At 42.3% G+C, this 23,581-nt stretch overlaps 1 protein-coding gene across 33 annotated transcripts in view; it reads right to left on the bottom strand.

Annotated features, from left to right (window-relative positions):
* Window positions 1–3,271: 3,271 nt before the first annotated feature.
* Window positions 3,272–23,581, bottom strand: part of PCBP3 (poly(rC) binding protein 3) — a gene marked incomplete at both ends in the record, with an annotated part of 74,690 nt that continues 54,380 nt past the window's right edge. For 17 of the 33 annotated variants that reach the window (XM_081848725.1, XM_081848714.1, XM_081848734.1 and 14 more), the window contains 5 exons: window positions 3,272–4,265; window positions 6,485–6,654; window positions 12,486–12,538; window positions 19,789–19,848; window positions 20,668–20,746. In XM_081848725.1, coding sequence (XP_081704851.1) covers window positions 4,229–4,265; window positions 6,485–6,654; window positions 12,486–12,538; window positions 19,789–19,848; window positions 20,668–20,746 — 399 coding nt within the window. Of the gene's footprint in view, window positions 4,266–6,480; window positions 6,655–12,485; window positions 12,539–19,788; window positions 19,849–20,667; window positions 20,747–23,581 lie in introns of those variants that run through there. The other 16 variants (XM_081848707.1, XM_081848713.1, XM_081848720.1 and 13 more) reach the window with 6 other exon arrangements.

Genomic DNA, 23,581 nt, shown 5'->3' with positions numbered 1-23,581 from the left:
GTTATGTTTGGTTCAGGTGTAGAAACATCCAAGTCCAACACTTCACAAAAGGTTAGGTCACATAGTGAGATATCCTTGCTGGGTGCTCCCCCAAAAGAGAAAATCTGCTGCAGTTCAGGTCCGTGTGCTTTCCAGATACAATGAAATATGTTTTTATTCAGGCAGGTTTCTGTCAGGGATGAAAACTGGGGATTTGTCTTCTGTAATTGTTCCAGAGTTCTAGCATGTGGGCAGTTGCTCTTAGGTTAAATTCTGGTCTGAAATAAATTTTAATAATAAATATGGAAATAACCAGTGCTTGGAAAGTTTATTTTTTAAAAAGGAACCAATTCTAGTTCAATTTCATCCAAATGAACTGTCTGTTCATAAAAAAACCCTATCCTCTGTGATTTCTTTCAGCATCTAGCATGTTATAATTTAAGCTGCTATGCTGATGGATATGACCCAAAAGTAAATGGTCCACAAGTGTCAACAGGTGAAGCTTTCTTCCTAATGTATTTCCTTACTAGAAAAGGCTTACCCGGCTTAATTTCTGCTTGCCACATAGTGGTTAAAGTCACAAGGCACCCTTCTCTTTGTTCCTGTTCCTATATTTCTTACTGCAAGCTGCTCCTCTCAGAAGAGAGCGAGTGTCTTCAGCAGCAAAGATACAGGAAATGCCTGCCTTGCCTTCTTTCTGATTGCTTAGCAGCAGTGATTAAGTCACAAAGCATCCACAGAAACAGCAGTTCCTCCATGTCTGCATAATATGCCTAAAAATGTTGCTGCCCTGTTTTGCTTTCTAACTTTCATTATAGATGTCCATTATAGATGTCCAATTGACTTATTGCTGTGGTTTTTTTAAAAAAAAATGCAAGAGTCCAATTCACCTGCTGGGGGAGTGTGGGAGGGAATGAACATGAAGAGGAGCTAGAAATCATTCAAAGTTCTGCCCCAAATGAACTTCATTCTGTTTTAGTTCCCCTGGCAATTATGGGAAGTAAATGCTGCCTGTGTGCTTCATATTATCCATTACACAAAATACTGTTTACTTTTTTTATAGCTCCATGTTAAATTCCATGCTCATCCCACACAAACAGCAGACAGGATTTTGGCATTGATAAAGATATAGCATAAATCAATGTGCAGAGAGCCTCCCAGGTATTTATCATGTTCCCCACCTAACTTCACATGCGGTTCTGAGACCCAAAGTACTGGTTGTTTTAGCTGGCCAATGCCTGCTAATGTTATAACACTGCTTCCTAGCATTGCTTCACAGCCTTTTCCCTCTAGACAAAAATGCACTTATAAGTGCAACAATGTATAATGGGCTGCCTTTCTCTGCTCATATCATGCTTGCAGCTAAAGGTATTCTGTCTGTCTGTTCTGCTGACACAGGATTTCTACCCAAGTTGAATCCAATAGCAAGTCTTAGTACCATGCATGATTCCCACCCTCCACTCCCATGATGTGCTGTCACCTTGTCTTAGATTCTTTACCTCATTTTATTCCCATAATAAATTGTAGAAGTAAACTCACTCTTGTTTCTTCAGTGTCTTTGATGTTGTCTTTTAGCATGCAGTTTGCTTTGTTCAGTTATTGTTGGGAAATGTCCTTTTTAGGCATCATGTTGTAAAAGCTGCATAGAACCATAGACTTAAGGTCTAGCGCGAAGGATTTTAGCCACCTCAAGTTTTCTCAAATTTGCCAAAACCATAATGTTGTACAAGTCCTAATAGATCCAATATGCGATTGTGGACTTCTGCTACTCGACATTGTCTCCATAAGGTTGTTAAAGACCACTGGAAAAATCATCTGTCTCTACAGACCTTGATAACTATTTGTCATAAAAGGGTTTTATAGTGTTTATTAGAAAAAGAGCAGATTGACCTTAATTTTCCAACATTTGGACAGCTTTCTTTGCAAGTGAAAATTCCTTACCACATTTAAATACTATAAATGAAAATGTTACATTCAAACGTAGAATATAAACGAGGCATGTGCTGTGCTGTCCCTTTGTGAGGAATCACTACTTATTGTTGTGTAACAAGAGATGTTTGAATTGCTCTCTACCATTTATTGCACTTGTAATCAACTGGTACTTGGCAATTTACTACAATCTGTAGAGTTTTATGAATGTGAAAATACCATGCCTTTAGGGGTGGAGGGGTGTTTTTGGCATTTTCAGAGATAACTATTTGCTGCTCTTTTTAAAAAGTCACCAACCTCCCACTTGGTTTCTTATAGGCATCCAACTGGGATTATGGGAGGAGAGCAATTCAGGAGATTATACTGCCAGCTGTGGATGAGGAACCCAGGGCTGGGAGCTCCACCTAATTGTCTCAGTACTGGTCAATGAGAGCAGAAGTTAGCATATGCTGATTTCACCCCGCATTTCCCAGGTGCTGAGAAAGGAGTGTGAACTGATTGTGCTATATCCTGTTGTAGTAAATTCCAGGGCCCATGAAGCACTGGGGCAGTGGGCTCAGAAAAGCTGGGAGGGGTGGCAGATCCAGAGGCCCACAAGGAGCATGCCGCTTCTTGAGTTCTGCACTTGAAGCTCCCCTCCTCTTTCTCCTCTGCCCCCCATCTCCCTTTTCCTCCTCTCCCCCAGCCTTCAGGGGGTGGCAGTAGAGTCATCGCCGTCAGAGGACCTGGTAAATTCTCATCATTCATGTATTGCCTTCCTGTTTTTCAGAATGGTTTGTTCCCAGAGGTTTGCCTTTCAAGATGCTCAGAGTTTCTAAAGGTAAAGGTAAAGGTAGGTCCAGTCATGGCCGACTCTGGGGTTGTGGCGCTCATCTCGCTTTATTGGCCGAGGGAGACGGCGAACAGCTTCTGGGTCATGTGGCCAGCATAACAAAGCCACTTCTGGCGAACCAGAGCTGCGCATGGAAACGCTGTTTACCTTCCTGCCAGAGTGGTACCTATTTATCTACTTGCACTTTAACGTGCTTTCGAACTGCTAGGTTGGCAGGAGCAGGGACCGAGCAACGGGAGCTCACCCTGTCGTGGGGATTCGAACCGCCAACCTTCTGATCAGCAAGTCCTAGGCTTTGTGGTTTAACCCACAGTGCCACCTGTGTCTCAGAGTTTCCAGCAGAGCTTAAAAGTGAATAGGAATGTTGAGGGAGGATCAAAACAAAAAAAAAAATCAACCAACACTAAATATATGCTTATTGGATCCAATCTGATCAAACAGAAGCATGGAAGAGGAAGGAGGCTGTGGAGGCAGGTGAGACAAAGAGCCTGTCAAGGAAAACCAAGAAGGAGCACACAAAGACCAAAGGCAGAGCTTGTTACTAGCAGAGCTGCACAGACTTTTATTAAATACAAACAATGGCAAACACAGCAGGCTCCCAGAGGCTGGAGCTTCCTGAGCTAAGTCCAAAAGTCTGTGGGTGATTCTCTTAAGGATATTTTCAGCAGTTCCTGCCGCATTAAATTTTTTATTTGTCTCCATTTCTATGAAATAATTCTATATTTAAAGGAATATTTTCCTCACCTTGTTCTCTGCTTGGTAACGAAAATGGCTTGCTTTGCTTTGGCTGTGCCTCACTGGAAGCAGCCCAGTCTTTGCAGGAACCCATGAGGACCCGGTTGATGCTCCTGGGCTCCTGCCTGTTCCACTTCCAACATGAAATGGGAGAAAGTCATGCCACATTCTTAGGACAGAGATCCAAACATTTTAAGGATGAGCCAAGGACAATCAGGGTTCAAAGATGGAAGGAACAATTGAATAATTAAAAGAAACAGCTATTTCAAAGCAACCACTGCTCTAGATTAGGCCAGATCTCAGTCCTACTACAGGTGCTGCAAAAAAAGGTAAAATTTTTAAAAAAACCATCTTAGCTAAACTGAGCTAAATAAAGACTAGCGAGACCAACCTTCTTCCAAAGTCTTACCAAGGGAAATCCCAGGCAAAACCTATATAAAATAGTTAGCACTGTACAGCTGAAACACAGACTGGCCTGGAGCATAAAGTTAAAATTCAGGAACAAAATCAAAATCACAAAATGCAACTTATAAAGCAACTTATTAGTATGTGCACACACACATACATACATACATACATATATATATAGATATATATATATATTTATATACATATATTTGTTATTAAAGAAAAGTTTCCAAAGAGAAGAGGGGTGTGTGAAGCCGTAATTATACGCATTGTAGAAGCTGGGTGAAGAAGCGTCATTGGCTAGAGAGGGTCATGTGATGCAGAATTATGTGTGATTGGCAGAAATTAGAGTGCGCCCATTCCAGTGACCTCAGACGTCAGCCTAGAATAAATAATTGTAAAAAATAAATGGGAGGAAAAGTGGGGAATCACTTAAAGTTTATGACAAACATAGACACTGAGGACTTCACTCCATACTCCTTAGGTCCCCTGTTCACATTAATTCAAACATGGAAAAGAGCTTGCTAATGATTCTGACAAGCTAATTTACATTCACGTTGCCTGCAATACCATGGATTTTGTCACACTCATCCTTTTCTCCTAAAAAATAGCATCTGATCTAATTTAAACACAATTACAGTTAGTATATTTAAAAGAAGACAAAAAGAAGGAAGTTATAACAAATGAAGTGTTGCTGTATGGAGGGCTCACCTTCAGCGCTCCAGCCAGCCAGCCAGGCCCTTTCCCAGAATACTCCACCCTTGCCCCCTGTTCCTGAGTTGGTCAGCAACCCTGACCCAAGAGGAGACAAGTCAGCTCTCCTCACCCAAGTGACATTTGATTGTCTACAAGAGTACATATGTTTCTTGTGGTGAACTTGGTTTCAATTTGCCTGGTAGGATAGTGAGCAGGCAGGCATGTATGACGTCTTTATAAATAACATGGCTGGAGGAATTGAGGGGATTCTCAGCAAATTTTCAGATGACACCAACCCTGGGAGGGGAGGCCAATGCCGCAGAAGATAGAATTGGAATGACCTTAACAGATTGGAGAAATAAGTCCAAACTAAGAAAGTGAATTTCAATAGGGACAAATATAAGGTTCTGCACTTAGGCAGGAAGAACCAGATGCACAAATATAAGACACCTGGCTTACTAGCAGAACATGTGAAAAGGATCTAACATGAGTTGACAGTGTGATGCAGAAGCAAAAATCGCTAATGCTATTCTCGGCTGCATCAACAGAAGTCTAGTGTCCCAATCAAGGGAAGTAATAGTCCCACTCTATTCTGCCACATCAGACCACGCCTGGAATGCTGTGTCCAATTCTGGGCACCACAATTTAAGAAGGATGTTGACAAGCTGGAGCGAGTGCAGGGGAGGGCAACCAAGATGATCAAGGGTCTGGAAACTAAGCCTTACCAGGAGCACTTGAAAGAGCTGGGTATGTTTAGCCTGGAAAAGTGACTGAGAGGAGATAGGATAGCCATCTTCAAAAATCTCAAAGGCTGTCACGTGGAAGAAGGAGCCAGCTTGTTTTCTCTTGCTCCAGAAGGTACAACCCAGAACTTCAAGTTACAAAAAAGGAGATTCTGAGTGAACTTCAGGAATAACTTTCTGACGGAAACAGCTGTTCAACATTGGAATAGACTCCCTCATAAGATGGTGGACTCAACTTCACTGGAAGCTTTTAAGCAGAGGAGGAATGTATGATCTAGTTGAGATTCCTGCATTGCAGGGAGTTGGAAGAGATGACCATCAGTGTCCCTTCCAACTCTATGATCCTTCCTGTGCAGCTGTGCCACCCACACATTTCCTGTTTCATCCATACCAGTTTGGCCGCTATTAAAACACATCCTATTATTTCAAATAGCAGATAGGATAATTTTTAAAAGTCTGATTAAGATGGAATGACCAACCTATTATCATTCTCCTTATTTGCCCTTATTCAGAAAAGTGCCTGATAAGATAAAAATATATACAGGAAATGCAAATGCAATTCATTTTTTAGGATCAAAACAAGCGATAATATTGCAAAATAAATTATGCATCTCTGTGGGTGGGATTCACCTAATGAACCCTTTCAGCATAAGCCCTGTGAAAGGACTTTCACTTGTGCAATGGGGCTTCCCGCTGCACCCCCCAACTTGGCTTGGGAGTTAGGAAACCCCAGAACAGCATGCAGGGGGAGGAAAGGTGGGGTTGTTCCTTCTGGCAAGCGGAAATGCTTTTCCAGACGGAAGAATTGTGACATTGAATTACACCCTTTGAATGAGTTAAGAGAGATTCTGACATAGCCAAACTAATTTGAAAGTTATGAAAAGAGATATATGTACTGAGAAAATAGTTGGATTTTTTTAATCGTTTACAGCTACCATTACCAGATTAATAGAATAAGGGGAACCATCAACATAACTGTTCACTGAATTCCCCAAAACTCGATTGATGGATGATCTCACTTCTTGCTGCCATGTGGAGCAAAGAGTACATGTTGGCATCAGAGACGTTTGTATTGTGGTCCAATTGGCCACTTTATTTATATCTTGGGTTATGAAAGTGGGGTGAGGGAGGTACTTAGGAAACCTTAGTAAGCAGCTCTCACCTGGCATTGATGAGGTACTGAGCAAGGCTGATGTTAGCTGGGGTTCCTGTGATGGTAATTTGGCGTTCTGATGAACCTTCTGTGGCATTGGCGATTTTGATCTGTGCTCCAGACATCTGTCTAATTTCATTGATTTTGGTCCCTTGGCGTCCGATTATGCAGCCTATTAGCTAGAAAAAAAGGCACAGGGGCATTTCTTAATTTGGTCCACTGGTGTTAAAGATTGTGAGTAGTATCGTAGGGCTTGTGAGATATGTCAGGGCACATGTTTCTGTTTTGAATACTCTGGAAATGTAATATTCAAAAGCGCTCTGCTATATCACTTTCCTGCTGAACTGTTCTTGTGTCTTGGCAATCTCTTCCAAACTATTCAGGTTATAAACAGTCACCACCAGGCCTGTTTATAAGACCTGCATGGCACTTTGTCTTGCCACAAATCATGGCTAACAAAATGGCTGAGGAGACTTTAGAGGCCTGCATCCTCGCCCCAGTCCCAACCCCTCCAGCTCCCTGCATGTTGTGGTGGCAGATGGTGTGAAAAGAGAGATGTGGTGGACCCAGTCAGCTCCATGTCCCCTTCTCCCTATACTATAAGATGGTGTTGGTGGCAGTGCCTTGAATAAGGGCTGAAAGGGCTCTCTGTCCCCTCACCCTTCTCTCCAAGAGGGCTGTGAGCTGCAGGTGTGGTGTTCTTCCTCAGCCTCAGCCCTTCTGCCTTTTCTCTCCTCCCAGGTATGCTCAGAATGGAGCAAGGGCTTGTGCTCTGAGCTGAGCACCAGGGGAAAGGAAGGGGCACAGAAAGGTCTGTGATCGGCCAGGTCAACACACAGCCTGGTGCCCCACTTCCGTAGTGGCAGAGCTGGACGGGGGGGGGGGAGACATAAGCAGGGATGAGAAGGTAACTGATTTTTTGTGCCCACTAACTCATTAGCTCCTCCAATCAAAGCCACTAACAAGAACGAATCTTCAGTAATACCAGTAGCTGTCAGTGAACTAAAGTGAGCATGCAAACCTTCTAAGCACAGCCATGGCTTAAACATTTCAAGTGTGAAAAAGATAAGCAGAGAAGAGGCAGCTGGAAACCAAAACCCCAAGGCAAAATCTTAAGAATGATCAAACAAGCTCAAGCAAAAGATGCTTCTGAGCAAAAAGAACCATCATCAGAATAAAAGTAGTCTTCAAACACATGAGTGTTAATTGAAATGTTATTTCAGCTATAAACACAGGAATTTTAGCCACCAGGTGTTAAGAAAGATTCACTACAGCTGTGTCCACAATGGGGCACTCAGACACACCTGAGTTGCTGTTTCTGTGAGCACCTTTGCCACTTTTAATGTTAGGCCTCCAAAATCTATCTTGATGTTTCCTGTCCACAGTATTTTTGAATTTACTTGCTGCTAAATTTACACCTAAGTAGGTCTGCTAAATGCTGCTGCTGCTCATTTTTGGCTGTCCTTTGGGAAACCCACGAGGAAAATTCCTAGGAGGACCACCCCTCCAGTAAAAACTATTTTTGCATTGCTGTGACCTGCCCTGGGACCGTGGTGAAGGAGCAGGTAAGAAATCACCCCAAACAATATATGATAAAGTAAATCAAATTAAGTAGCTGCCTTGAACATCAATGAAACTGAAATTGTCATACAGAGCTAGGGATTGAGGAGATACTCAATCTTGCTCATGTTCTAGTTAGAACATTTTAGTTTAGTTATTTTGCACTTTCTGGAACAATATGTGAACCAAAACACAGCTTTCCTTTAGAGCTTGTCCTTCTCTGAATTTTGCATTTCCATCTTCCGCCTAAGCAATATGTACAAAATTTTAAGGGAAAATATGCACAAAAATGCATTTATTAGGGGAAACTGCTTGAAAAATGTGCTAGTTACTGAAAACCTACATACAAGCAGGAGAAGTTTGCACAAAAAAGGCTGATGAATTTTCATGAGGATTTTTTTTAATATAAAATTGCAAATTGTTGTAGAAATGTGAAGAACTGAATTTAAGACTGGAAACATGAGAAACTTAGATAACTCAACATGACAGCTTTGTTTATCCCTATACACAGTGCAATATACCACATTCCACATGATTCAAGCAGAGTTGAATGTTTTGAAACTGTATCTCTTTCATCTCTCACTCTCTGCCATCGAATGCTGCGGAGCTGGAGGGTCCACATTTTCAGTTGCCTTGAGACATAAAGGTCTGCTGGACTCCAAGATACACCCTGTTTCTGGAGGAATGAAGCAGCTGTCTATATCATGACAACTTGCAGTGTTGATTCTACATGTGCAAAGTGTTGCCTGCAAGAGCCTGTTAGTGCTTTCCCCAGTAGTACCAGATTTTGATTTTCTTCTATTACAAGTGCAATGTAATTTTTTAAAAAAGCTTTTTGTAGTGATCTAGCTCAAAGGCAGGACCAACTATCTATCAAACTCGTCACAGAGCATCCTAAGAAACTGGAGCCAGAGAGTAAGAATTTAACCAAACCTGGCAATGTATCTGAAGGGTGGGGCATAAATCTAAATAATATACAAATAAATCCAACAATGTTTTTACAAACAGCAACTGAATATGGGTGTAAAAAAGCTGATGTAAGTTTAGGCTGCATTATGAAAAATAATGGTTCCACTTGGTTCTGCACTTGTCAGACATCATCAGAACTGCAGAGCATGACAAGAAGGATGTAGAAAAATTGGTTCCAAAGATGGCAGTGAAGATGCAGGGATATGGACAGCAAAGGTGAAAGGAACTGGGCATTTGTAACATGAATAAAAAAGGTGAGAAGGGACATGAAAGCACACTTCAAATACCCAAAGGGGCTGTCACACAGAGGAGGGCGTTGACTTGGTTTCTTCTGCCTAGGAGGGCAAAGCTAGATCTAATGGGCTTCTATCACAGAAGATAGGAGCAACGTCTTATTGGTAAGGACCACTTGACAATGGAACCAATTGCTGGCATGTGTATGTGTGTGTGCTAGAGGTCTTCATACAGAGGTTTGACAGTCATCTGTTGGGAATACACCACATCTGGATTTTCTGATTCAAGTGGAAGCTTGGTCCACTGGCCCCTCTCCAACTCTACTATTCTATGGTTCTATGAACCCTGTAAGAATATAGAAAGATGTGCAAGCTTGTGCCCTATCAACCAGAAAGCAACAAGGTATTGGGGAGAAATCTAACAGAATCCACAATGATAGGACCTTGGAAGCAAATGGTGAAGAGAATATTGTCCCTTTCATACTCCAAAAATAAATTGCTTCCATAACTCTATGGATGCATTTCTATGGAATCTTACTGAGGAACAGGTTACAGTAAACATGGATTGCATATTGAAAATAATGCATATTCATGCCTATATCTGTCCAGAACATGAAGTCACAGTATACTCAATGTGCGAATGGGGTAACTCTCATAAGCACCCTGGTTTTCATCTGTGAAGTGTTGGAGAATATATTATAATAGGAGCTGTAATCAAAATACATAACACAAGCCATTCTGGAAACGGCTCACAGTATATTGCTGTCTATATAATTTAAGTTAGTAGAAAGAAAAATAGGTCTTTTAAATGGTAGATTTCCTGAAGAATTGTTCTGTGGGATCGGAGGCAGATCATTTATAATGGGCCAGAGAGCCAGACTGGATTACAGATTCAGAAGAAGCTCCTAGTCCTAGAGAGAACATCCCATTTATTGTTGTTGAGGATAACACCACTTTAAGACACCGGAATTAATAATGACTTGCTGTTCAAAAAGCCAAAAGTCTTTGTCTCATTCAAATATACTATGGTGGCCTATAAATTTCAGGTTGCATGCCAAGCTCAAAATTCAATGGCATAAACTAAACTAAACTAAACTAAACTAAACTAAACTAAACTAAACTAAACTAAACTAAACTAAACTAAACTGAAACACTCAAGTCAGAATTCCTCCATCACCTTTTCCTCCTCAACCACATTATTTGTTCACCTTCAGATGCAGGTATGCATTTTTAGAAACGTGCTTAAATATTTTTGTTAAGGTTTTATTGAATGTCGAACAGAAGAGTGTTGATGTAATTGTGATAGACAGTGTCCCTGCACATACATTAACTGAAACCAGAGCTCAGTTTGCTTTCATTTGCATAATGGATAAACAATGCAAACCATCTGTACATGAGGTTTTAATGGTGGTCATGCTGTCTCTGTAGGGGACGACTGTCATGGCTTGCCCCGGGGAATGAATGAACAAACCTGGGAAAGAGTTTTGGTTGCCCATATTCAGGGAAGATGAATTCAAACGAATTAAATATAACTGAGATTAATTTTTAAGAGTATATTCATGCCAAAATTTGCATGCTCAATGGGGGAGAATTAATGTTTGTTGCTAAGCAAATTGCCCCCACAAATTAAAAGCATACCAGAAACAATTATGTATTTCAATTCAACCAACACTAACAGTACATTTGGGCTCTGGAAATTTCATAAGAAAAGAACAGAGAAGGGGAGACTCTGAAGGACCTATGCTTGTTTGAAATAGGAACTTTTTAATCTTTGCAGGGTCCTCTAATGAGCCAGGATAAATTGACAAGAAGCTCACAATTGCAAATAAGATAGAGCTATATTCTACGTTGTTTATTATAACATTTATATTGCACCTTTTCTCCAAGCCAATAGATACAAAACCACAATTTCATGGAGCTGGAAACACATGTTCAGAAACTTCAGTCAGACCCTTTTCACTGTCTTTTTCTAAAATGCACTCCACCATGGTTTTTGTCTTGCTTAGCTCTCAACTGTTTCCAGACCTGGGGTCTCCAACGTGGTGCATACGGCAGGGGCACTGTACCCCCAGAAACCACCCTTGGTGTCCACCAAGGCCCTTAGTCCCTCCAGACAGATAGATAGCTTGTTATGGGGAGTGTACTTCCCTCCTCTGTGTTTTATTTGATTTTTTTTTTTAAGGTGGCGGTATTTTGTCTGCTTGGGACAGGGGGCTATTATAACTCTTTTTTCTTCTGTGAAATTAGTGTTTTGTGGTGCTCATGGCAGTTTTTTAGATTTTCAAATGTGCTGCTGTCCTGGGTCCAAAAAATTTGGGAACTCCTGTTCTAAACCATACTCATAATGTGTGAAATGAGCACAGCTGGAGTGGACTGAAAGAGAGGTCAATTTACATTTCTGTGTTCTGAAATAAGTCACAATAAATAAATAGCCAGCATGAAAACCTTTCTAAACATCAAATGTAGAATTTCTGCAGGGGCTATTTGAAAAGGAGTACTATATGTGTTCTGTTCTGTTTCTCACAAACTGTCAAACTGGTTTCTAAAAATAGGGGAGGAATTACTTGCTTTTTATCTAGAAACAAATGGGATATTTGCATGAACAAGTAGTCAACGAAGCACAACCTATCCTGTTAGAATACAGTACCCAGATAATAAGAAACGGAGCCACGACCCCTCCCACTTCCCACTTCTCTCCCACCACAAAGTCATAGCTGTCAACGTTTTCCCCCTTTTTAAGAGAAATTCCCTTATTCCGAATAGGATTACTCACAAGAAAAGGGAAAAGTTGACAGCTATGCACAAAGTAAGTCCCACCATTTTCCAGCTCAGCTCCAATTGAACTGCTTTGATTACCACCCGGCACAGAAGTCAGGATCAGAATGGGCAAGGAAAACAAACTCCCTTTTCATCCTATAAGGCAACTTGTGAAATTACTGAGGCAGCACCTGCCTGCAGCTGGCAAATCTCTAATGCTGTAGGACTAGAAAGGGTCAGAAAATGGTGTCGTTCTCTAGAGATGTCAGTCCATTTCCTAAGGACTAGACTACTGAAGAAAGGTTGCCAAGGCAATCCCCCTCCCCAATTCTTTATTCCACCCCTTTCAGTTTAGTAACTGTACTTTGTTAAAAGACTTTGAAATGATATGCCTGGAATTAATGCACGGGCTTTGCTAAATGTCCTAGATGTCATTTGTAGAGAAACATGTTTTAAAAATGGTATGGAGAGCATTGAGATGCGATACTCACATCATTGGGAATGGTGAGTTCATGAGTACTGGCCGGGGGACTGGCATCCAAACCTGAGCATATGCAAGGGAAAATGGTTATAGCTTGAAGACATAGCACTGCACAGCGTCTGGTATTCCACCAAAATAGCAGACCTTGTGAATTTCTCAGACTGCACCAGGGCCAGAGGGTAAGGAAGGAACATGTTTTGGCAAAGTAACAAGGAAAGCACTAATACTACTAACCTAGAGCTCCTAGAATCAATTCTCTCTTAACCTGCCCATTTGGTTCTAATACAAATCATTACAAACTCCATAGGTACCGTATCCTCACCTCACCTTGCTTCCATTTCGGGATCAAAGATAAAACCATTCCTTAACAGTTGGCTCAAAAAGTTGCTGTTAATCAACAGAGCAAAAACACAGCCAGGACCTTGTGGTACCTTGGGGTTAGTGTTGGGGAGAACATGTCCAGGCCACGATGTCTGCCACAGAAGCCCATTTTGTGAAGCACATCGTATTCAGTCTCTCCACCCAGGCTGTTTTGGTTGCCAAACATAAACAAATTGGTTCCCACATTGCTACTCACTTTGCATTATGCTGATGCCCCTGACAAGTATGGAACATATCTTGACACCAAACTCAATATAAGGATAGAGTTCTACTGCAAGTGTACTCCAGAGGTAAGTGGTGTGAAGGTCAAAGGTATAAACTGGGGAGGGGGGAAGCAAAATTTCCTGTCATATTGGCAGCTATGAGCAAGTAAGAATGTAAGCCAGTGTGGTGTAGTGGTTAAGAGCGGTAGACTTGTAATCTGGGGAACAGGGTTTGCGTCTCCGCTCCTCCACATGCAGCTGCTGGGTGACCTTGGGCCAGTCACGCTTCTCTGAAGTCTCTCAGCCCCACTCACCTCACAGAGTGTTTGTTGTGGGGGAAGAAGGGGAAAAGGAGATTGTTAGCCACTTTGAGACTCCTGAAGGGGAGTGAAAGGCGGGATATCAAATCCAAACTCTTCTTCTTCTTCTTCTTCTTCTTCTTCTTCGAAGAAGAGCCTGCTGGATCAGGCCAATGACCCATCTAGTCCAGCATCCTGTTCTCACAGTGGCCAACCAGATGCCCATTATGGAGAACCAGTAAGCAGGGTTCCAGAACAAGAGCCCTCTCCCCTCCTGTGACTTCCAGCAAATGGTATTCAGAAGCATTGATGCTTCCGGCTGTAATAGCTTATATTGTTTCAATTTCTAATCAAATGTCCAAGGTCCATCATCATCAATTCCACAGTAGATGCACGCTTTAGCCTGATGATGACATTAATCAGGTTTAAGCAGTACAAACAGGAAATAATTTTTGAGCTGACAACATGACCTCTCACTGAATCAGGGAGTGTTCATTAATTGGCGCAGTTCAGGCAACACAGTCAGTGAAATTTTGGCTTACCCAGACTGCGCAAATGTGTTGACTGTCCAGCTTTGCTCCCCACCCCCAGTCCAAAGCTAAAGTTTGTCATAGCTTATCATCAGTCCCTGGGATTGTGGTCAAGCTCTTTCCCACTGTAGCTACTGTATTTTGCCACATCTATTAGACTTTATTGTTGCATTTATTTCTTGTAAGAATAGGTCGCAAGACAAGAGATTTCTGCTTTGAAATCTATGACTAAAATATATATTGATCTGCTCCTTTAATTTACCTACCCTTATATGTAATGCTATATATATTGAATAAATTGCCCAATTTGAAACCACAGTATTCTTTTTTAGAAAAGTCAAAGAACTGTGAAAACTTTCACAAAGTAACTTGCTCCATCTCAAATTGCCCCATATCCAAAACTGCCTCTCACTCACAGAACAGCTTAAAAAAATTCCTCCCAGTAGCACCTTAGAGACCAACTAAGTTTGTTTTTGGTATGAGCTTTTGTGTGCATGCACACTTCTTTAGATACACGAAAGCTCATACCAATAACAAACTTAGTTGGTCTCTAAAGTGCTACTGGAAGGAATTTTTGTATTTTGCTTCGACTATGGCAAACCAACATGGCTACCTACCTGTCACAGAACAGCTGTTTTCCACCTCACACTACAGCAAGAAAAGTGAAACTAAATCCAGACGTGTTGTTTGCCTTGCACGATCGGTAGCACAAGTGAATGCGTGAGAAGTGCTATCAAGCCTGGTGTGAATTCTTGGTCTTTTGAGCAAGTATTTGCAGAACAATGCTAGCCAACGTTTTCCTTTCACTCAAAGTTCTTAGTATCCAACCCAATGACTTGAAGAATGAGAACATGTCCCTGACCACCTCAGTCATAATGATTCACTCTTTATACAGCACATTTCCAGTGCCAAATTTACTTTATGCAATTTCAACACCATGTTGAAAAAGCAAGGAATGTATAATTAATTTCTCCCCAAAGAAGATGGATATTTGCCTGCAAAAATATGATTTTCCATGGAACTTAACAGTTCTCACATAATTATTTTGAACCTGTAGTCGGCCCACCAGATGTTGCCAGACTCCAACTCCCATTGGCCTGAGTCCACAGGGACAATGGTCAGAGATGAGGGAGTTTCACAACATCTGGAAGGCCAGATATCCCATTCTTGCTCCAGATACTCATTTGAAAGAATAAGTGTAAATTTAGAGACCCACCCACTGACAGGGAAGCTTTCCTTGTTTCTTTTGGGACTGGTTGCAAAGAAGAGGCAGTAATAAGAGGTCTGTATCTGTATCACTCTGTGTGATTTATAAAATGTTGCAGCAAAAGAGGCTGTCTGGAGGTTTTCATCCAATTTATTTCAGCCCAGGTTTTGCATTAGTTAATTTCCTATCCACAATGGCCTCAGATAAGTGGCTGGGGAAACCCAGCCAGATGGGCGGGGTATTATTATTATTATTATTATTATTATTAATTATAAGATTGAAAGGAAAGATTCCCTGGACTGCACAAAGATTCAAGGCTGCACGCTCAACTACAACTTTCCTTTTAGGCTGCTCCCTTTGACCGTGCCTGGAAGCAGATCTGCTGCAAATTACAAGCAATATAATGCGAAATAAAAGCAAGACTTAAAATTTCAACATTTAAAGGAAATGAAGTTAGCGTGCTTATTCTCTAGTTCATCACTCACTTCTGTGATCCCTTAGGCTTCCAGTTTTAATATGGCAGTTTGCCTCTCCGTGATCTTGTAATGAAACAGCTTCTTATTTGCCCATTTGCTAACACCCAGCAAGCAATCTGGTGGAGAACTGAACTCAGACTCCTCCCTCCCTTCCAGCAGAGCTGATCAGCAGAAGTCCAGCTTCCTTGAAAGAGCTACCAGTATCTATGCCTTCCCAGCACTGAAGCCTGTGTTCATGCAGTGTTAGATCAGGGGCAAATCTTAGGTCTTGTGTATGCAATACTCACAGATACTCAATTCTTAAATTTTATTTTGCTGTTTTTGAAAATAAGCAAGGAAAATTACATGTGAATATTTGCCATTGTTAATTTTAACCAGATGTGACATTGATTGCCTGAATGCAATTAGCATGTACATTTTAAACAAGTGAACAGCAGACATGGGGAAACCTGAACAGGCATAGGACTGAGAGGAAGGAGGAACCTCTGTCCCTGACAGGCCCACTCTCCACCTCTGAAGCTGCTCTCTGCCTTTCAAGGGAAGCCTCTGATAGCACTAATGAGAGCTTCCCTTGAAACAACTTTGGAGAGGTGCTTTTTCTTGGGATCATGGTAGGGGAAGAAAGTCAAACTCTTCCTCCCAAGCCCCATGGTCCCAAGGCATTCCAGGCTTTCTCATGTCTACATCTCACATAACAACATTCCAGCACACTCCCCATGACTGGCTTATAGCACAGATTGTTTACTAAGAGTCCCAAAACTAGGTTCAGGACCCAGATGAAAAAAACACAGGTAAGCAGCAGAATTTGGCTACCTCTGGAGCTGAGACACCATTTAAAAAAGTAAACTAAATCCCAATTCATATTGGAAACCTGGTACTCAGGAGGGGGCTTTAACCATATTCTCCTGTAATGCTACTTTTTATCAGAATTCCTCTCTAACACAAGTTGTGCTGCAAAACATGAAAGTATTCATATGGCTCTTGTGACTTTTCACACCAAATAGATGCTTGGTGGGGGGATTTTAAGCTACCCAGGTCATATGGTGGTGGTGGTGGGGTTGCAGTGATTTTTAGGAAGTCATTAGTTTACACCAGGTGTCCTATTAGGAAGACCCAGTTTTCTGAGTGCATGTTCTGGAAGTTGGACAATATGGCAGTACAGGATTCCTTTTGGTGTACCGACCTCCCTGCTGCACCAAGGATTCCCTGCCTGAGCTGCTTTAGGACGTGGTGGATGTTCTCCTGGAGACACCTAGTTTGGTTGTCCTGGGGGATTTTAAGATCCACGCCAACATGACCTTACAAGGGGCAGCTCGGGACTTTGCCTCCATGGGGCTGTCCCTGAATAAGTCTGGCCCAACCCATAGCCATGGACATGCCTTGGACTTGGTGTTTACCTCTATGGATGTTGGTGATCTGACACTAAGTAAAAGTGAAACAAAAGAAGTGCCATGGTCAGACCACTTCCTGGTGCAACTGGACTTCTCCGCGACCCTTCCCCTCTGCAGGGAGGTGGGACCGATTTGGATATGGTCTGCCCCTGCCACTTAATGGATCCAAATGGTTTCCAGAGAGTGGTAGGGGATGTTTTATCCCATGTTGATGGTCTTTCAGCTGATTCCCTGGTGTCCCTGGTGGAGCTAACCAGGGCGATTGACTGTCTGGCTCTGAAGCTCCCTCTCTGATTGCATGGAGCCCGGACAGCCTCACGGTTTTCCTTGGAGCTGAGGGTGATGAAACAATCACTGAGATGGCTAGAGCGCCAGTGGCAGAAAACTCATTCTGAATCTGACCGGACACAGGTTAGAGCTCAAGTGGCAATAGCGACGACAAAGAAGATCTTCTTCACCGCCTCTATTGCATCTGCAGAAAACAGCAGCAGGAGACCGGTAAAGGCCCCAAGATCTGCTGCAATGATTTTGCAAAGTTTTTTTTTTTTTTGCAGATATAGTCGCTCAGATTCAGAAGGAGGTAGATGCCACCATGGGAGCAGGGCTGGGGCGGGAGAGTGCTAGAATCCTGTCTAGTCAGGCTGCGTGGGATCAATTCCATTCTGTTACCTCCGAGGATGTGGAGAGACTGCTTGGACGAGTGAAACCAACCACCTGTCTCCTTGATCCTTGCCCATCCTGGCTCATAAAAGCGAGCTGGGAAGGGCTGGGTGATGAGCTCCGCAGGGTGGTGAATGCTTCTCTCTGTGAGGGAGCCTTCCCAGACCCACTGAAAGAGGCAGTAATTAAACCGCTTCTTAAAAAAACAAACTTTAGACCCGGCCAATATGGCCAACTATTGCCCAGTCTCAAATCTTCCATTCTTGGGCAAGGTGATTGAGTGGGTGGTTCTGAACAACTCCAGGCACGCCTGGAGGATGCGGACCATTTGGATCCCTTCCAGTCGGGATTCAGGCCTCATCACGGGACTGAAACTGCCTTGGTCGCACTGGTTGATGATCTCCGGCGGGCTAGGGACAAAGGTGAGAGCTGTTTCCTAGTTCTGCTGGATCTCTCAGCCGCCTTTGACACTATCGACCACGACATCCTTCTGGACCATCTAGAGGGGCTAGGAGCTGGGGGCACCGTCATACAGTGGTTCCACTCCTTTCTCCTAGGCCGTGTCCAGAAAGTGGTGTTGGAGGATGAGTGTTCAGACCCCTGGGCTCTCACTAGTGGTGTGCCTCAGGGTTCCATCCTCTCCCCCATGCTTTTTAACATCTACATGAAGCCACTGGGAGAGATCATATGGGAGTTTGGGCTGGGTGTTCATCAATATGCAGATGATACCAAGCTCTACCTCTCTTTCAAATCAGATCCAGTGAAGGCGGTGAAGGTTCTGTGTGAGTGTCTGGAGGCGGTTGAAGGATGGATGGCGGCTAATAGATTGAGGTTGAATTCTGGCAAGACAGAAGTACTGTTTTGGGGGGACAGGTGGTGGGCAGGTGTGGAGGACTCCCTGGTCCTGAATGGGGTAACTGTGCCTCTGAAGGACCAGGTGCACAGCCTGAGAGGCATTTTGGACTCATAGCTGTCCATGGAGAAGCAGGTCAATTCTGTGCCCAGGGCAGCTGTCTACCAGCTCCATCTCGTATGCAGACTGAGACCTGGCCATGGACTGTCTTGCCAGAGTGGCGCATACTCTGATTATCTCCCGCTTGGACTACTACAATGCACTCTATGTGGGGCTACCTTTGAAGGTGACCCAAAACCTACAACTAATCCAGAATGCGGCAGCTAGACTGGCGTCTCGGAGCGGCTGCCAAGACCACATAACACCAGTCCTGAAAGACCTACATTGGCTCCCAGTACGTTTCCGAGCACAATTCAAAGTGTTGATGCTAACCTTTAAAGCCCTAAATGGCCTCGGCCCAGAATACCTGAAAGAGTGTCTCCACTCCCATTGTTCTGCCAGGACACTGAGGTCCAGCGCCGAGGGCCTTCTGGCAGTTCCCTCACTGTAAGAAGCCAAGTTACAGGGAACCAGGCAGAGGGCCTTCTTGGTAGTGGCGCCTGCCTTGTGGAACACCCTCCCATCAGAAGTCAAAGAAATAAACAACTATCGGACTTTTAGAAGACATCTGAAGACAGTCCTCTTTAGGGAAGCTTTTAACATTTGATTAATTATTGTATTTTAATATTTTGTTGGAAGCCGCCCAGAGTGGCTGGGGAAACCCAGCCAGATGGGCGAGGTATAAATAATAAATTCTTTTTCTTCTTATTATTATATCAGGTTTGAAAGCAGTGTGTCAAGTGGAGGGTTGCTGTTCAATGTACAAAACCCCAAAGCTCACTAAGGTGCACAGAACTAGTTGCATGAGTTTTGAATCCTGGCCACTGCTTATAAAAACCCACTCATAGGACGTTGGAGAGGTTTAGAGGAGAGTAGTTTCACAGGTTGACTGAAAACAAAAAGGAGGAGCCAAAATCCTGTTCTTATACAGAGCAATTATTCTGTAAAAGAGGAGACATTTCAGTTCTGCAATTTCATTTTATCCCAGTGTTTTTCTAAAAAAAATATATAGGATTCACTGTATACCATTATAGCTTAAGCAGTTCATATTGTGTTATACTAACATATTAATGCCCACTGAGAGTCAAACTATCTCATCAGCATAACTTGAGCAGTCAGTTTGTAAGTGGCTACAAAAGTGGTAGAATCCAATTGAAAAAATATTTATAAATGCAAATAGTACCCTGTGTATTTGCCTATAGCCTTTGCTTTACCTGATGATTGGCCCATCAGATTTTGAGCTTCTTCGGAGGAATGTAAGGGCAGCTTTTCTCCTGAAGAGCAAAGAAGAAACAGATTTAATGTTTTTTGCCTTCAAGGAGATAAGCAATGTCACTTCATCTAGGAAGCTCAAAATATGATGAACAAAATGGCAGAACACGCATTTTGTGATTGCCCAAATGAAATGAAGATGTATTAAATAGATACACGTAACACATGGAATGTAGTATCCACTAATTGAGTGTTCCGTTGAAATGATTTCACTTTACTTAATAATTTACTAACATTTGTGAGGCACAATAGCACCTACTAAGTTTCTGTCAGAAGCCCTTAAAGTCTTCGCCATGCTTCGAATAAAGGGCTTATCCACTAGAGTAATGGCTCCCTCTCAGTATTTCTCATGAAAGCATGAGCTTTACCTGCTAAACATTAATTAACAATGAATTCATGTCTTTGAATACATGAATGAAACAGTGACCAAACAGTGACCAAAACCATGACAGAGAACTAGAAGGAATTTGCATCCTCTCAACTGACACTTTCGATGCCCCCATAAACAAAGTGTTGTTGGCCACATGGATGTCTTGCAGCAGACAAAATGAGCAGGTGACTTGCAGACGCATAACCTGTCTATTTCTCAGCAAGGTAAAGAGCAAAGTAGATAAAAATGCCCATGAGTGGATTGAACTCATACCCACAATGAAGAAAAAACTGGATTATTATTCTAGTGCTTTAACATATCTCAAACCGATACTTTGGTTACAGATCCTATTTTTTTTAAAAAAACCATTAAACAAATTGAACTTAGAAAGAGAGAGAAACTGCATAGGTAAGAAGAGAAGGAAATCTGTAAAGGGTATTTGGGTACGTACCAGGGAAAGCGGGGGTGGTCTGTCCAAGGGGAGTATAGGGGGTTTGCTGCATAGCCAACTGGTGGAGCTTGGTCAACTGCTGAGGGGTAGGAGGGACATTAGAACTAAGAAGGTTATTGTTATAGAATACAAGTCACACCAAAAAACTAAGAACAAAATTATAATTAAAAGGAAAAAAAACACCAGGAAGCCATGTGGAAACATGGCAAACACAGCTTTAACAGAAGGACTTGGCCTGGGTAAATACGGTAATGCCCAAATCTGTGGCAGTTGTGCTCGATCAGGGTCTGAAATACAGCAGCCTACTTTTGGTGTTTTTATCCCTGTAGCTAAAACAACTAAATAAAATTCTGCCTTGCATCTTCTGGAACAAAACTGGGAAACATCTGGACCACCAAGAGTGCACACATAAAGCACTTTCAGCAGCAAGTTGGGCACCTTAGCAGAGGAGCTAACTCTGCTCCTGAACTGGAGCTGGGATTTGGTGCCCAAGGCAGGAAACGTTCTAGGGACCAAAGCAGTAGTGCGAGTTTAGGAAGTAGGTAGGCCAGGTGGAAAGTCCAATGTGTGTGGGTTTGGCCAAAATAGGTATGTATTTCAGACCCCGTTCATCCCTTGTTGTGCTCAGAGACTTCTAAGAGCCCCTTAACAAAGAGCTCATAAAGAGGAGTGCATCTGGAATACATCTCTGCTATTACCCAAGAAGGAAAATAATGGCAAAGCATGTCCACTTTCAAAATTTTGCTGTGCGGGCTCAGGGAGTAATACGATTCCTCAGGGGTAGGCAATGTGGGGCACTCCAGGTGTTGTTGGACTCCCAACTCCAATCAGCCAACATGGCCAATGCTCAGGGATGACAGGAACTGAAGTCTAGCAACATCTCAAGGGAACCCCATTGGCCACTCCTGCTTTAGATGGCATAGGAACAACAAATCAGCCATAGGAACATACTACCAAGCCAGTCAGGCCAGCCCCCTGAAATGCAAGGCACGGGAAGCTTATACTTTCAATTCTAGGCAAAAATAACTGCAAAACTCTTGCTCCTGCAGCATATTGGAGGGAAGGGATGCAGGGAAGTCTGACATTGGTTTGGTAATAGTCAGGGTGAAGCACTGAAGGCAGAACACCTGGGAGGCTATTCAAGAAGACAGGTAGGAAGGTAAAGGGGAGTTTGAAAAATAGAGCTTTCAATCCATTGTCAGAGTTGGCAAGCAAAACACCAGAAGAAAATGGCATGCAAATTATCTCCACTTTTAAAGAAGCTCACAGATAGAAATCAGAACCTAAAGTAACTAATAATACTTTTCAAATGAAACTCAAAGCAAATATCACCCTCAAAAGTCCGGCATGTATTTAAATTTACCCTTAATAATTGCATCTTTCAGAGAAAATTATCTATGTTCCTAAGGTCAGAGGCAGCATGATTCCCACACAGTTGTACTGAAAGGAGGCAATGAACCATTTTTCCTGTTGTTTATCCTTGTCCAGTTTGCATGGTTTCTGCTCATAACAGTTTGATTTCTTGTCCATTTCCACTACCTTTCTTCATTTAGGCTTATCCTACACCACATGCAGCCACACTAATTCTGGTAGTAAGAGCAGTAGATTTAATAAAAAGGTCTGTGTGAATATATGAAAAAGGAAATTATAGAGATTTCAAAGCTATAGAGAGAGTTTCCTTTGAAAGTCCTCTTTCTGTCTCCTAGGAGAGATGCAGCATTTCCTGATCAGTGTAATTTCTTCGTCTTGCTCAACCCACTGGGTGGCATATTCTTCTACATTTTCTAGCCACTTCACCAGATGTGGCTTTTATTCAGAGCAGTGGAAATAATTTTGAAAGAAAATAGGGTCATTCTTTTCATTAGTAAATCCAAAATACTTTTTAACATAATGGGTTCAATCCAGAATTAAATATGGTGAAAACTGGACTTCCCTTAACAGCCCCTTGAAAATGTTCTACCAAGAGTTGAGAGGAATGGAGCAGCTATAGAATAAGGTCTGAGGGGGGAGATGGACCCCCCCCCACCAAAATTGCAGGGTGGGGGGTGGGGAGGCTCCTTCTGCAAGAAGAACAGTTATAAGACAGATTTTTTAAAGAACCAGATAACTAATCAGCTAAACTCCTTTAATTTGAATGCAAAACAATTTTGAAAGAAGGGTTGGTGTATAAAATCTCAGTTTGCCATCTCATGATATTGATGCTTCTGTGATAAATCAAACAATTGATATAACACACTAGGCTATCTTAAAACCTTGGGGCTATAGAGTCAACCTTAACTGGAAAAAAATGGTTAAGTTGAACACTGTCAATGGAAGATTAGGAAATCAATGTATGCAATGCTCACAAAACAGAAAAAGGCAATAATTCATAGAACCTTTTGGCAAATGTGTTTTCTAACATAAATTTATAAGCCCCCCCCCAATGCATTGGTATTTATTTAACTACACCATAGACAGATTAATAGAAACTGCTCAAGAATCTAAACATTCCAGCAAGAATAAATGAAAATGGCAAGGCTCTGGGTGTGATCCTCGAGTTCACTTAGGGTCATAGCAATGTGCAGGGAGAATCTTTATTTATGGCTGGCCTGGCCTACAAGTTCAGCAGAACAAAGAATTACATAGCAGGAAAAAGCATTGGGATTTTCCTCAATAGTTTGTTGAAAGTGTCCTGGTGCAGCATGAGAACCGTGTCCTTTTCTAGTCAAATACAATCATATAAATATATGCACAAGTACAGTATTCAGAAAAAGGACTGCCAGAGAAGCAATCTGCAGAAAGACAACTTCTATATTAAGCCCTCCTGAAATGGGAATTAAGTGAGTCTAATTTTCTCTGCACTGCAAGCCTATGGCAACATAAATTACTAATTTTGTTTTGTGCATCGAGTGTACAAGTTGTCATTTGTCAGTTG

This window comes from Podarcis erhardii (assembly GCF_964252035.2).
Source record: "Podarcis erhardii genome assembly, chromosome: 1".
NCBI lineage: Eukaryota > Metazoa > Chordata > Lepidosauria > Squamata > Lacertidae > Podarcis > Podarcis erhardii.
The sequence above is the reverse complement of the archived record's forward strand: the minus strand, read 5'-3'. Positions and strand labels throughout refer to the sequence as shown.